The sequence below is a fragment of the Zonotrichia leucophrys genome, chromosome 2, assembly GCF_028769735.1.
Source record: "Zonotrichia leucophrys gambelii isolate GWCS_2022_RI chromosome 2, RI_Zleu_2.0, whole genome shotgun sequence".
Lineage (NCBI taxonomy): Eukaryota > Metazoa > Chordata > Aves > Passeriformes > Passerellidae > Zonotrichia > Zonotrichia leucophrys.
The window spans coordinates 22669404-22683986 of NC_088171.1; the positions used below are offsets into that span (position 1 = coordinate 22669404).

Genomic DNA, 14583 nt, shown 5'->3' on the forward strand with positions numbered 1-14583 from the left:
GATTCAGGTTTTTTCTGCTGTCTCATGGAAGAGTCAAACTGCTTTTTCTCAACTTTCTGGGTTATGACTTTTCATCAGTAGAATAGTGACCTGGGTACTTTTTATTGCATTCAACTCTTTTTTTTTTTTTTTTTTTAATGAATGCATTAAATTGCTGTAATCTGTGGATGTAAGAAATTTTTCCACATTCTTACAACAACATTCTTACTCCAACATTTTTGGTGTTAATGGAGATTGTTCCTGAGACTTCATTGTCCCTTTCACAGTGTGACACAGTATGCAGCCACTGCTCTCTGCAGCAGTGGAAGTTCTCTTCTCTGTGCATCTGAAAATCACAAAACCATGACAGATCTTTCTCCTGCCCTCGTTTTCCTACCCCCTTAGCATTTTTGAACAAGGTTCATAATCCTTTCGAGTAGGCTCTCTGTGAATGGTTTTCAGCTGATGCTTTCCAGGCTACATCTCCTTGGGCTGGAAGTGTGACAAGTCTTTGTTCCTCTACAATCACCTTCTAGAGAGCTGGGATCAATGGGGTTGTGGCTGAAAATGTGCCATCCATGGAATCACTTCCATCTGTTTCTGTCCTCATTGTGGATTTCCAGGGTGCTATAGTGGGCACATTTTCTTCAGCAGTGATTTTATGTCTGTGAGACTTGTTATGTGTAATGGTGGGTCTGCAAACTAACTCCTGAGACCCTCCTTAGGAGCCTGCTTATGTGGTAGTTGTTCTACATGTGAATTCAACAGAGTAGGATACAAAAACTGTAAACCGGCAGGTAATATCCTTGCTGTTTTCACACTATTATTAACAAATATTTATTAGGATCTGAGAATTTTTTTTGTGAAATTAAGTTTGAGATTACCCACATCCATGGTTAATTTTTTTTTTCTTTACTAGGTTAAAAAAAATTGGAAATTCATTGAATCTTTCACTTTCATCACCATGAAGTTTCAGTGTGTGTTTGAATTTCCATATATACAGTAGGAGCACTAGAATTTATATTTCTCCATATATTTATATATATATATATATGTATATATATATGTATGTATAAATCACACTTTTCTTCTTACATCTGGGCTTCTTCTCTGGAGTATATTTGTGGTCTATATATAGCCACCATTCTGGACACTTTGGGTAAATCTTGGAAATCATAAATTATGTGTGCTGAATAGTACAGTTAAAAAAAATCCAGGCTATGTATTGAAGTGAGGGTAATCAGCTGTCAAAATAATTTGCCAGAAGTTGTGGTGAGCTCTCTAACGTTTAAATCAAGTTCAGCAGTTCCTTCAGAATATCTTTAATGCAGCCTGTTTTAATGGATTACCTGCCAGCAATAACAAATGGTAGCTAGGATAAAACTACATGTTGTCAGGAAGCTTAAACTTTACAGCGATCTGTATTACTGTTGGAAAATTTGTAGCGGGTCTGTGAACCAAAAAATATGACAACTCCTGATAATTCAGAAAGGAATTAATTTAGGCAGTGTCTACAGCATGTGTTCTGCAGGAAGAGAGAATAGCTAATCACAAGGTTGCCTTCTGGCTTTCTAATCTGCAAAGCTCCTCGTAATTAGGGAACTATCCTTAGCTTCAGGAAATCCAATTCCTCTCCTTGCCTCTGACTTCCTGCGTGATGTTGTATGAGTCACTGGTACAGGGATCATTAAAGAAACTTGGGATATGTCTGTGAAGACAGTAAGTGTGAATCTAAGTGTCAGCTTCTTTGTAAAAGACAGGGAGGACAGCTTTGCCAGGAAACATGGGTGTTTGAAGAAGAGATGCTAGAAGTTATTCAGTAGTATTCGGTGATACTTGGGTATTTGGCATTGTTCCAAGTTAGGCCCTTTATCCTTCCCAGACTTCTGTAACTGGACAGAAGGCATCCCTCAGGCAAGATTGGGTATCTTAAGTTCTTGGGTTTATTTATCTCAACAACGCTCAGCAGGCTTGCCAGTAAGAACAGACTGGAGTTTCTGAAGTGTGACTTGAGGTTTAACCTTTAGACCAATCCAATTAAAGATGGGATTTGGTTTCCAGTTTTTACTTACGGGATTGGAAAACAGAAGCTACTAGAAAAACAAACTATAATCCTGTATGAATTTAACATAATTCCCTGCAGTTACTTCTGCACCCATTGCCTCTGGTTGCCAGGGCTGGTTCTAAATGACAGCAACACTGCATCTGCCCTGTTGCCCTGCTCCCAGAGCTCCGCTTCATCACTAGACTAGTGGAGAGGGGAAAGGACTGCTCTTCCAGTCACCTCTTCAGGTCCTCCTCACCCTGCCCAGCTCTCTAGTCTTCTTCACCAAGTACTGTAGGAATTCTTTTAGTTTTCATGCTGTGTGAATGGTTTATTCATTCACACAGAAGAAAGCTTCAGTGAGATTCTGTGTTTGATTTTGCTTCTTTAACTATAAAATGAAGATGGTGGTGTCTTGCATTGAAACAGAGCAGTCTGTTAAGCAATCTGCCCTCAGCCTGTACTACTGGGCTATGGCATCTTTTCTGGTTTTTTACCCCAAGGAAAGAGTTCTTCCCACTACATTTAATACTAAGACATGCAAGCCCTGTGCTTGATGCACAGCTGGGTTTGGTACTGCTGCTGCTCAGCCATGAGTGGTATGGTGTGGCAGCTACCTTTCGAATGGTTGTTGTAAAGGATGAGAAAAGGTGTGTATTTCTACCCGTTTGGACTGGGGAAGAGGTGGGATCCTAAAGCATAGTTTGAACTCCAGGGCAGCCAAGATCAAATTCTTCATTTAATTATTTACAAAGTACTGAAGTAATTGGCAATTTGATTTATAATTGCTATCAAAAATGTGTGATGTTTTCTGCCATGGAGCCAGTAGAAAGAAGAAAACCAGCCTTTTCTTCCTCCCCCTTCTTTCCTTCTCTCTCTCATTCATTCTAATAGCTTTTTAATTTTGTTCCATATACTTTTCTCCAGTATTTCCAGTTTCCTTAAAAATACCTCCCTCCTTTGATGCCAACACTCTGTCATAGATAATATGCCCTAAACATGGTTTTTTTGGGGCTATTCTAGTTTGGTCTAGTTGTGTTCAACCACTTGTGTCGTGTAATGGTTATAACTTACATTATTTTCAATTTTCATGTATATATTTTCTGAAGGCTCTAAAAGAGAGGTTTATAAAGACAACATTTTCCCATCTTCCATAAAACTGGAGCAAAAATTTAAGGGATAGCTAGGAAACCAGAAAAGGCCTCTGCACTTTTAGTGCGACTGTTGCTGCTATCTTGAGTCTACTGACTGCAGTCAAGCTATTCCTAGTTTAAATCTGAGCACGTGTGAAGAGAAGCACAGTGAAGGGATTGAATCTCAAATAATAAGCAAATCTGGATGTGGAATCAAAAAAGAGACAGGAATAGAGGATGTTTATGAAGACACGAACAAAATTTATCACTTCTGGCTTGCAGCATTTGGAGATAAGCTAGCTAAGTTAGCTAAGTTTCATGCAGTTCTCTGAGGTCTGTGCATGTCCTGTAAAGATTCTGTAGTGTATTTTTCTTGTAGCACAGAGGTAGCTTATAAGAAAGGAGAATGTAGGGATCTAGTCTTGTCAGAGCTAGTATTTATGTCAGTTCTGGGTACCCAGAGTCAAGAATGTTAAGGCAATGTGCAAGAATAAGAGATGTGTAGTTTTCCACAGGGATAGATAAAAATTATATCTTGAGGAATGTCAGCTTCCTCAAGGGAGAAAATCATTCATGTTACTCAGGAATTAGTGATACAAACGGAGATCCACAACAAAAATCTGTATAATGCAGATGGAAAAATAGTCTCTGTAGGAGACAAAAGCTTCCAAATTGTGTAGGAGAGAGACCATATTTAGGCTATTATTGGTACACTGAATGCTTATTAAATATGCTAATCATAATAAGGATGAACAGGCAAACATGGGCTACATAGCTACTGTGAGTGTTCACAATATTCACTAGCTCTTGATTTGGGTCAGTGAATCCAACATGCTCAACAGCATTTCTTGAAACAAAAGATGCTCTTGCAAAATCTTGTGTCTGGTAGGAGTTAAGAGTGAAGCTGCAGAAGCCTGACATACAGGAATAAAGGGGCTCTTTTAGAGTGGGTCACAAAGTATCATGTCTTGGAGTGAAAGGTGACTGTTAGATAAAGAAGCCTGACAGAAGGCTGTGCTGCAGAGCAAAAATAAGTTGAAGATCTCAGGACTTCAGTGCACAGTGTGGTTGAACTGAAGGGAATTTCTCTGATCTCCATGGTTCAGGATCCAGCAGTATCTGTGGTATCAGCTGCATCCCCGGGGGCCAGTGTGTGTCTGAAATCCCATTCTTAAGTTTCAAGGAAATCTAATTAATTAAAATACTTCCCTTTCACTAATAAGTATAGTTTTTAGTTAAAATAGATATTCCCCAGGCATAAAAAAAAGGCAAAGAGTTAAATTAACCTTATCATGAAGGGTGTAGAGGTCTACCCACACTATGCTGTCTATCCCACTATGCTCTAGTGCATTAGAATAAAACTTTCTTATATAATGAATCCCAAACCTAGTTGTTACTGTGACAATATCCATGTGAATATTTATTTAAAATGCTGCAATTTGTATTTTCTAAGTGTTGACTGATTTAGGAGTAGATCTAAGAATGAATACTTTATTACTGCAGGAGTTCTTTGAATAGCATTATGTACATATACACATAAAAGCTTTTCTTGATTTCTGGGAACCGTATGGAAAACACCCTTTCCAAAATTCCATTCATGATCCTTCTGATCTTTTTCACCAGGCTTTGTCAGTACATAAAAGGAGAAAAAAAAAAAAGAATCAGCCATGAGTAATGCATTACAAGCTACCAACAAGTTTCTGGGCACTGGCTATTGTTTTCAAAATACTACCACTGGATACTTTCACTACCAGTATGATTACTCAATTTGTTTTCTCTACCATGTTCAGGAAGTAAATTTGTAAATTTGTAAATGAAATCCTCCTCAGCTGCCCAAGAACAAGAGGATATGAAGAGGACATGAAATCCCTCAGTCAGATGTGAGTGATGCAGATCTGACCTGTTACCTACTGGAGTCAACAAAGCACCTGCTGCCAAGTTCAGATGCAAGGGCTCTGGATCTGCTCCTGAGAGCTTCTCTACACCTCTCTTGCAAGCAAACAGCATTTATTGCCTCCTTGGTTTGTACACAGCCAGTATTGGCACTTGATCCTTGGAGTAAAGAGCAAATTACAAATCGTACCCAGCTGCTTTGCATTTCCAGTACATCTTGCTCTGTTTTCCTTTGACAAAACAATGTGATATCCATCCCCAAAGAAGTTCCTTTGTCTTGCCTGCAGAAGGACAGCCCTGTGGGTGTTTGAGACTATGGATTAGCTGTGAGTGAGTGTACAAAGCAGCATTCAGTCTGGCCATGGTAACTTTGTGCTAGTTCCTGGTGAGGGTAAAGGAGACTTGGTTTGGCCTTTTTTAACACAAGGCACTCAGAAAACACAAAGGAGCCTGTTCGCTCGGAGGAAAAGATGCAGAGCACTTGCACTGTTTGTATTTCATGAAGCACAGCTTTTAAATGGGACTTGCCATGGCTGCTGGAGTTTAAACTCCAACCCACAGGATCAGCTGTGAGAGAGGAAGGGCAGGTTTTAAATCTGAACTGGGAGAGAGGCAGAAACCCCAAGAATAAATCCTTTAAAAAGTAATATCAAAACCCAGTATGTGTCAGTGCTTTGGAACTGTTGCTACTTGTAATAACATAAATCTGGAGTACCTGTCACTGAGACTAGAATCTACCACCAAAATGGCAGATCTAGAGGATATTCACTCAGAATGCTGCTACTTATTTTCTGCTCTTGTCTGTCCTTTTGTACTCATGAAAACACAATCTCTCTCTTTTTTGTTCTGTCTTTTCCTCCTCTCTTTCTACTGCTTCCATCTCTCCTCCAGGGAGCTGTAAGGAGATGTTACAGGCATCCTCACAACAGTGTTGTCACTTGGGCCTGTTGAGCCTGTACCTGATCCCTTCTGCAAGAAATGATTCTGTGGAAAATCACTGAAGGAAGCTTGAGGTGTAGTACTACTCCTTCATGGCACAGGTCAAGAAAAACTTTTGTAAAGACTTATATCAACATATGGGTATCAGTTTGGGACGAGTATAACATATGCACCAGCGCTGGTTAGTAAGAGTACTTGGTGCCAGAATTCTTTCTAAGCAATCTGGCTCCATCAATTGCTGATAGCCCAGATTACTGTACCATTCTTTTGGGCATAAAGAACAGATTTGGGAACAGAGGATGACATGAAGAAAGGGTGTATTGCCCAGAATTAAAAAGGATTCCACTGTTGAGAAATTTTTTCAGAAATATTGCTCAGGTGGTTGTTTATTTTTTTGGGGTGTAAAAAAAAATATTTTATTTTATTTTATTTTATTTTGTTTTGTTTTATTTTTAAAGCTGCTTGATAGCGCTAGTTTGAAAGCACAGCTAGCTATACTAGGTAGCATGCTTATACTTTCATGTATGTGAGTTTTCTTTGTATGGACAAGAGAGAACAGCAGAGAGGTAAAAAAAATAGTAAGCAATTTTCTTCCTATAAAAGCAGCACATTTTTTTCTTTTCTTTATTCACCAGTCCAAAGGAGACTGTTGGATCTTCTGTTTGCAATTTAACAGGAAGTCGCCATCCCAGCTGGAACCTGTTCTTCCCCAACATCCTCAGCCTACTTGGATGACTAAGCAAAGATCTTCTTATGTGAGCATCCAAAAAGCAAACAAAGATGGGAGAAGACATGTCCAGGCAGCTGGCTGAAGGCAGGATCCCATTTTATTATTTTTTCCAAGGCTTCCCAACACCTTTGTGCAACTGAGCATGCCAGCAGTTGCATCTTAGCAGAACAGGTTCCCAAAATAATAACAGAGCTCAATGGTGTAAAAAAAAATCTTTATTGTCTTTAAAACATGTGTATTTTCATAGAATTTCTGTAATATCACATCCAGCAATTTATTTTTTGAAAAATCAATTTTCATAGAATTTCTGTAATATCACATCCAGCAATTTATTTTTTGAAAAATCAACAGTATTATCTTCATGAGATATGACTATGACATATAACCCCTCAAATAAAAGGATTTTCCTTCAGTTTCTTTTCTTGCAACTCACTGCTTACACAAAAAAATCACAAATCGTTTTTTGCCTATACTTGAAAAGCTGAGGCTTGTAAGCATTTCTCACATCTCTGCCATTGTGATCTCTACTCCTTCCCCTTGCCCCTGAATTTCTGGTAGAGCAGTACAAGCAAAGATTCAGCAGTCCTTGACCCACACACTTTGAACATCAGGGTTCCTGTACACAAAACAAACAAATCTTACTCAACCATCTCCAAGGCATCAACATAGCTCTCATCTTGGATCAGATATTAATGGAGGACAAACAATGCTGGGAGGCAAAGCTCTGTTCCTTAGCTAGCATCCATCATGCCCCTGTTCTGTTGGTGCTGTTGGCGTCTGGGGTTAGAAACAGGGAAATGTGTGGAAACTCATGCAGGTGTGCATATGGATCTCTGTGGAAATGTTTAGGTGCACGTAGAGCTGAGTCCTGATGGACAGGATAAGAAAGAGGAGCAAAGACTGTCTAACACCAAAGGTTTCTGTGGTTCTGCTCAGCTCTGGAGGAGTTCAGGACAACAGAAGAGGGACATGGAACAACACCTACTTCTCACATACCCTTCTTAGGATGGAGGGTAAATAGGCAAGGGGAAATAAACAAAGTGAGAGAGGGTCTGCACCTGTCTGAAAGCATGCCTGGGGTGCAGAAACTCAGTGGCCTCATTTGTATTTCAAGCTTGTCATTGCGGTGGCTTTGTTTTATAGAGCCTGGCCAAGTTTTCACTTTTTCTCTCCCTTTACAGATAGAGTAGCCTTAAGACTTCATCTGAATATGCCCTCATAATATATTTTTTAATAATACAATGTAGTCTAATTATACAGCAGACTTGTTGATAACGTAATTTGACCGTTTTGAGTATTTGGGATTTCTCTCCCAGCCCTGCCGAATTTGTGTGAGACGTTTATCTATACAAGGAAATATCAGCACAAATTTGACAACCAGTACAGCACATGGAACAATGAGGGAGAGGATATAGATGTCTGGAAGATACCACTTGTATGCTGATGGGCTCAGGAACCATTTTCCACCATAAACCAGCGTGTGTGCAGTGCACAAAATCAGTGCCAGATATCCCAGTTTGGACTAAAGGAGAAGGAAGGAAAAAAAGAAGGAGAGAAATGGAGGTTAAAACAGTAAATTAAACCAGAATAAATGCAGATTTAAGGACACAGTAAGATTTGTGGCATATGCCAACTTAGGGACTGGTGAAATGAAACTGTTTTATATAACATAAAGGCTCTTATTATTTAAAAAAAATAAATTAAAATGGATATGGATTAAATAGTTTGGTTTTTTCTCTATCAGTAGCCCTTATAATTTTTCCTAGCTCCCACATACTGCCTAGTGGCTGTCAAATTTGTGAAAAAGCAGAGAAAATGCTGACATTTAGTGGGGAGATTAAAGATTTTTTTATGCTGTAGTGCTAATCCATCCAGAAGTATCATACTGTGCAGGTTTTTTGCCCTGATAAAACATTCATTGATAGTAATTTCCCCTTCTCTTGCCTCCCCTCCCCTCCAGCCCAGCTCCTGCAGAGGCACGGCAGCTTGCACCAAACTTCCTCCAAATGGAGAGCTGAGATTATAGTGTTACCAAGGGCAGCCTGTTTACAGTCACAGCAGTTTTTGCAGTCTGCAGAAATTGCAGATTCTCTTTAGATGCTTGGCATTGAGAAGATTTGAGTTATAAAGTAATTTTCAGTTCTATTTTAAGTGAATTATCTTGTGAACCAAAAAAATTAACCCAATAAAATGGCTAAATTATTTTGTGACTTGGTACAATTGTGGAATTTGATGTAAAAGTCAGCTTTCTGTTTTTCATTTAGGAGCTCACATCTTCCCAGCTTTCTCTTGTTAATACAGTAATCCCAGCTGTACCATAAGCAGCCATCAGAGCAGTTGTGAATTTTTACAGCAGTATGGCCATGTAGATGTTTTTTTCACTGTGTGATGGTGGATAATGCACATTTGGAGATAATAATGAAGGAAAGACATAAATCTCTAGTAAACCTGCCCATGGCCACTGTTGATAAGGAAAGGAGGTGTTTTTAAAGAAGGTTTTTTAGAGATGGTCTTCTTACCTGAACAAATCTAAATTCTCGCCAGTTGACATTGTTGCTGACTGAAGGCAAGGAAGTTATTCCCAGAAGAACAAATAAAAAAAATCCTAAAATTCCCAAAGCCAAATAAGAGTCACTAAGCCAGGCCTTAGTGTGGTCGAGTGGTTCTGTTTTATTGTTCAAGGCCTGAAGAAAAGAAGACCAGGTGTATTTTAGTGATAGCAGTTTTAGAACCAATAAGGAGAAAAAGTTTCCTTACAGGTAAGTAGGAGATAAATGTTATACATTAACTCTCTGATCATCAGAGATTTACTTTGAATGCCTGTTCAAAAAGCAGAAGAATTATATTACATATAGGTTCCATGTAACTGTATTTGAGGTGCGTATTTTACTGTTCTGTAGACTTGTTGAAGAGAGATATGTGATCCTTTGTTAAGTAAGATCAGAAAGTCATGTTATATTTCTGAAGATATATGAAGAAATAATGTTTACATTTTCCCTGATTATTTTATTAATATGTCAACTATCTAGGAGGAAGACTGAGGCCAGAAATCCCCTCAGCTCAACATAACATCAACAAAATATGAATATATCAATGTCTGAAAGAAACAAAAGCTAGGAATATGACTCTATTTTAAAGAACATTGGACTGTCCACATGGATTTCTGAAGCTCCAGGTAGATGGTAGTATTTTAACAGGGCCAGAAGAAAGCAAGACTTAGAGCAGGGAACAAAACTTACCTGGGAGATGATTCCTTTGCCGGTTCTCCAGCTTGCGAAGGCGCGCAATGGAGTAACAAGGGTGAACACAGCATGCAGGGAAGCAAACGCCAAGGCTATCAGTCCAAGCTGTTTCCTACACTGCATCCATTTGTCCAGCCAGTCTGGGAAACGGCGGTACTTGGTCCCTCTGTATAACTGAATAATTGCAGCAAATATACCAGGCAGATACACCAAGGCGAGAAGGATGAGTGCCATTACAGGGCAGACCCGATTTGGAATGGTAATTGCAATAAAAAATGAAAAGTCATTTTTTTCATAAATATAAGTGTAAATTATATCAAGAACCACACAGTATAAGAAGAAGAATGCAGTTAGGCCAAGGGACAAAAAGATGGGAAACTTCCACATTGGAAAGAGTTGCAGAGGGTAATTTTCTATTTCCTGAGCAGCCAAGAGGGATCCCTTATCTACTGGAGTGAGACCCAGTGCACGAACAATATTCATGACCATTTCTTTAGCTGCCACATCATCTCCACAGACAAACACCTGCAGACAAAAACAAACAGAACTTTAGTTTTTTTACAGGGTATGGACAGTAAGCACAAGCTTCTTTGGCTGCCTCTTTGCTTACTCTGCTTACTGCTGACCCAAATTAACATAGGCAAAAATGTACCCTATAGGTGCTTTTGTCAAAAAAGTAAATGAATATGATTCTTTACTTTAGGGAAGAAGATTGCTTCAATTGGCAAAATTTTATATCTGGAAAGAACAATGTATAACAGGCTTAGTATATGTCTTTGAGTAGAAAACTTGACATACTTTTCTGAAGATGTGCAAGTAGTTTGTAAGCACAAGATTTCATAGGGCTAAATTGAAGCAAAATTTTCAGTAGCAGGAAGTAAGAGCAAAATTTTCAGTTGCTGCTATAGTGGTCCATAAATATTCCAGGGAAGTGAGGACAGAGATCTTTAAAACGTGATTTGCCTGTCACAAAAGTAAATATTAGTTCTTTCCAGATGTAGTAAAATAGTGAAGAAAACATCTTTTCTGTGAGTGCGTAAGACAATATAGTCCTTTTGGAGCTGGGAGAAAGGGGGCAATTTCTGCTTTTTTTGAGCTGGTGAGGGTTTAAAGAACCTTGGCTTGGAAGCCCTTGGGTATCTAGCCAAAACCATTTATCTGGCAGCAGAGAGCAAAGTTAGCAATGCTTTGAGTAGCTGGATGATTTCATGTGTTGTACAAGAGCGCTGTTGTTTGAAGTGACTGAAAACAGGGCCATAATAAATTATTTATCTGCTTCCTATGGCCAGCTCTGTGCCTGCTGGCCTGTGGTTGAGGAGGTGGTTAAAACAATTTGCACACACTGATGTTGTGTTAAACTTAGGTGGCGATGATTTAAAAAGCTTTAGTAATTTATTCACCTTTCAGCATACTTCTTTTGCCAATACTCACTGCCCTATCACTTCCCTTGTTTTGCTTTCTTCATTTTATTCTTGCTGTGAAAATTCCTTCTGTCTCATTTCTGTTTAACTTTAGACCTCTGATGACCACTTGATGCAACACTCCTGATTTCTTGTATCAAATCTCCTTTGTAGCTCTGCTATCTTTCTTCTTTTACTTTTCTGGTGTCTCTAAACACCTTTCTGAATTCAGAGGCCAGGTATTTATATTCAATGTCATACCATATGAAAAATCCAAAGTAAATATAGCTCACATTTATTTTGAAATGAGAGATTATAGTGACAACACCATCTCAGCTCTGCCTAATTCCGCTGTCTTGGGTGTGTTTTGTGTAGCTGAGAAGAAGCCATGTGATGTGTAACTCTGTGGCAGAGGAAATCTCTGTTGCTCAGCCTTACCTGCCGGCTTGCATCCAGCGTGCCTGACTGCAGGGCCCAGGCTGACACGGTGTTGAAGGCTTTCACAACCTTACTGCCGGGCAGCAGCTGCGCCAGGTGCTCCGCGTTCGACTCGGGATACTGGTTTAATTTCAAGTTGTTGCTTATGTCCACCAAGACTTTTCCACGGAGAACCTCTGCTAGTGGTGTAAGAAAGTTGTAGTGCTGCCTCTGGATTGCTATAATGATGATGGCAGCTTTCTGTGCCGCCTCTGCGTGGCCCAACACCTCTGCATCCTTGGGAATCAGGTTGGATATCTGGGTGCTTCGGCTTCCATACACCACTGGGTAGCCAGACTGAATCATCTTATGCCCCAGGGCGCGTCCAAAATCTCCAGTTCCAAATATGCACACTGTCTCTCTTTTATTAGAAGTGTTAGGAGCCAAAGCCATCGTGTTGGAAGAATTTTTATTCATCTGTTAAAAAAAAAAAAAAGGAACAAACTAAGCAAAACATCAATCTCTTGGAAATAAAAGGTTTGAATTCACTCTGGGTGTACAAAATAGACACCTTAGCCTCTTCTTGTCCTTTAATATGAATCCTGCACACACTTCTGAATACACTCTCAGAAGATTAATGTACAGTTTTTAAAAAACCATTCTGAATATTCAGTCCTCCATGTCTTACAGCACTCTCTTTTCCATCTATTGTATGGATTTTAACATCCAGCTGAACCTTTTCAGTTTTCCACTCTCAAAGAGAAATTTGGAGGAAAAGACACAGGAGTACAGAGAGCAAGGGTACCATACTTTTCAGAGTAATTGCTGCTTATTTATGCTGTAGAAAAGCATTGAGGAGGAGTCTGTTTCTAATCAGATTAGAACCTGGAAGGTCTTTTTCAAAATACTTTATGAAGGGTAATTATAAAAAGTAGCTATAAACCTATCCGTTATTCTCAGTATTTCCTTAATGAAAATAGTCAGTGCCAGTTTGTTTTATTGTTGTTCTTCAATTTCCTGAAGAATGTTCCATGAAGCATTTGGACAGTGGACTTGAATATTTCATGTTGAAAATAGATTTTTGATATTTATATATTACTCATAGTAAAATTCTCTTTGAGGTTTTATCTCTCTACCTTTATCACTGTACCTGGCAACTTCAAAGTCTTTAATGTATTATCCATGCAATGGCAGTGTGTTCGCTCTGTACTTGCAGAGTGAGACCCATGATACAAATACAGAATCAAAAAGGTGTGTTCCATAGGTCTTGCAGTAGGTCCACACACTGCTCTCCCTTAACAAAGGTGGACTCAGAGCAGAACACCTAAGACATCCAACAGGAGACCCTGGTCTCAGGGTCTGTCCATCAGACAGACCTGTCTGACCTGTCTCTTGGACTGTGCATCAGTTTGGTGCTTAGAGCAGCAATTTAATTTGCAGAGCCCCAGTTCAATTCTTAAACTGCCTCATAGCTAACTGTCCTAATTAGAGCTGTGGGACCAACAGGTTTTACACTTTGCAGGTGAAATTGTAAAGAAAAAAATGCATGAAATGTTTAGTTAGAACCAAAACAACTTCTTTGCTCCTGTTGTTTATGACCCTTTGCTTACATTCTTCTGTGAAGCACCATTCAGAATGTTGCAATTTATACACACTGCCTTTTAAAACACTGAGATGATGTTCTTCACTTTCTTTTGTATTTTCCTCTAGCCTGAACAGTTTTTTCTTTTTAAAAATCTGACATTATTTTAAATTATTTGACCCAAAACTTGCATTTTTTTGGTGAATGAACATAGTCAGGCCTCAGCTTCTCCCTACCTGCCATGACTTAGGGATAAGAGCTGTGAGTCAAGGATGCAAACAGCTGTGGCCTATGCTTTAGGGCACAAGCTTTGCTTGCAAGAGAAACACATAAATTCTTATTCTGAGAATCGAATGTGAAGATTTTTTCTTGGACTGTTTCTGTATGTAGCTATGCAGCCCTCGGCTGGCCTCTGCCTGCCCAGCTGCACTCCTGCCCTGAGCTCTGGGAGCCCTGGCTTACAGAGGTGCCCAGGCAGATGCTTCTGGTCATCGGGAAGGAGAGGATTCAGGCAGAGGAGGGCTGAGCACCTGTGTGCTGGAGGATGTGTGTGCCTCAGACAGGCCCCACGGGAGGCTCTGCAGTGCAGCAGGGGGCTAACCCTGGCTCTCTGCAGCTGCACTCCACGTACTTTGACAAGTAGTACACCGAGCATGAAAATAGATCCTCAAAGGGACCCATCTGAATGTGCCTTGCATATTTGTGTGCTCTGACACATGCATAAAGTTGCAAGGTCCTTTGACATATTTGAAAATCATTCTCTGAAGGCTTTATTAATGTCCCACGAGGCTCTAATGTGACTAAAGCTATGAAATTCCTTTCTGGGGATTGTCTGTATTTCAAAAAGAACAGAAGGGTTGCTTATGTAATATTAATAATGGTCCAACTCAGTACCTAATAAGACTCAACTCTCCTTCCTTAATTTTAGTTTTTAATAAAGTAGTCTCCTATCTAAAATAAAAACTTATTTGTAACATTCAATCATCCAGTTGAAAGTGTCTGTATTTGTTCTCAAGAAATCCTCAAGTTTTTGCTGAGTGAACTGTGCAATTCATTCTCCTGTCTGAACTAAGCATGGAAAAAACTAAAACTCAGATGGATGACATCAGGTATTATATTAGGTAGATCAGTGGAGTTATGTTTTGTTTGGGCTTATAAACATATTTAACATATAAATGGATCCACCAGCGAGAAAGAAGTCTATAAAATACTTCCATTGTTCAC

General features: G+C 39.4%; 1 protein-coding gene across 1 annotated transcript in view; it reads right to left on the reverse strand.

Moving 5' to 3' along the window:
- Window positions 1-7145: 7145 nt before the first annotated feature.
- Window positions 7146-14583, reverse strand: part of STEAP4 (STEAP4 metalloreductase) — a 28845-nt gene continuing 21407 nt past the window's right edge. Inside the window, exons 2-5 of the mRNA XM_064703291.1 lie at window positions 11799-12254; window positions 9958-10485; window positions 9238-9402; window positions 7146-8240 (exon numbers count right to left, since the gene is read on the reverse strand). Of these exons, the coding sequence (XP_064559361.1) occupies window positions 7971-8240; window positions 9238-9402; window positions 9958-10485; window positions 11799-12254 (1419 nt within the window). The 3' untranslated portion in view covers window positions 7146-7970. The remainder of the gene's footprint in view (window positions 8241-9237; window positions 9403-9957; window positions 10486-11798; window positions 12255-14583) is intronic.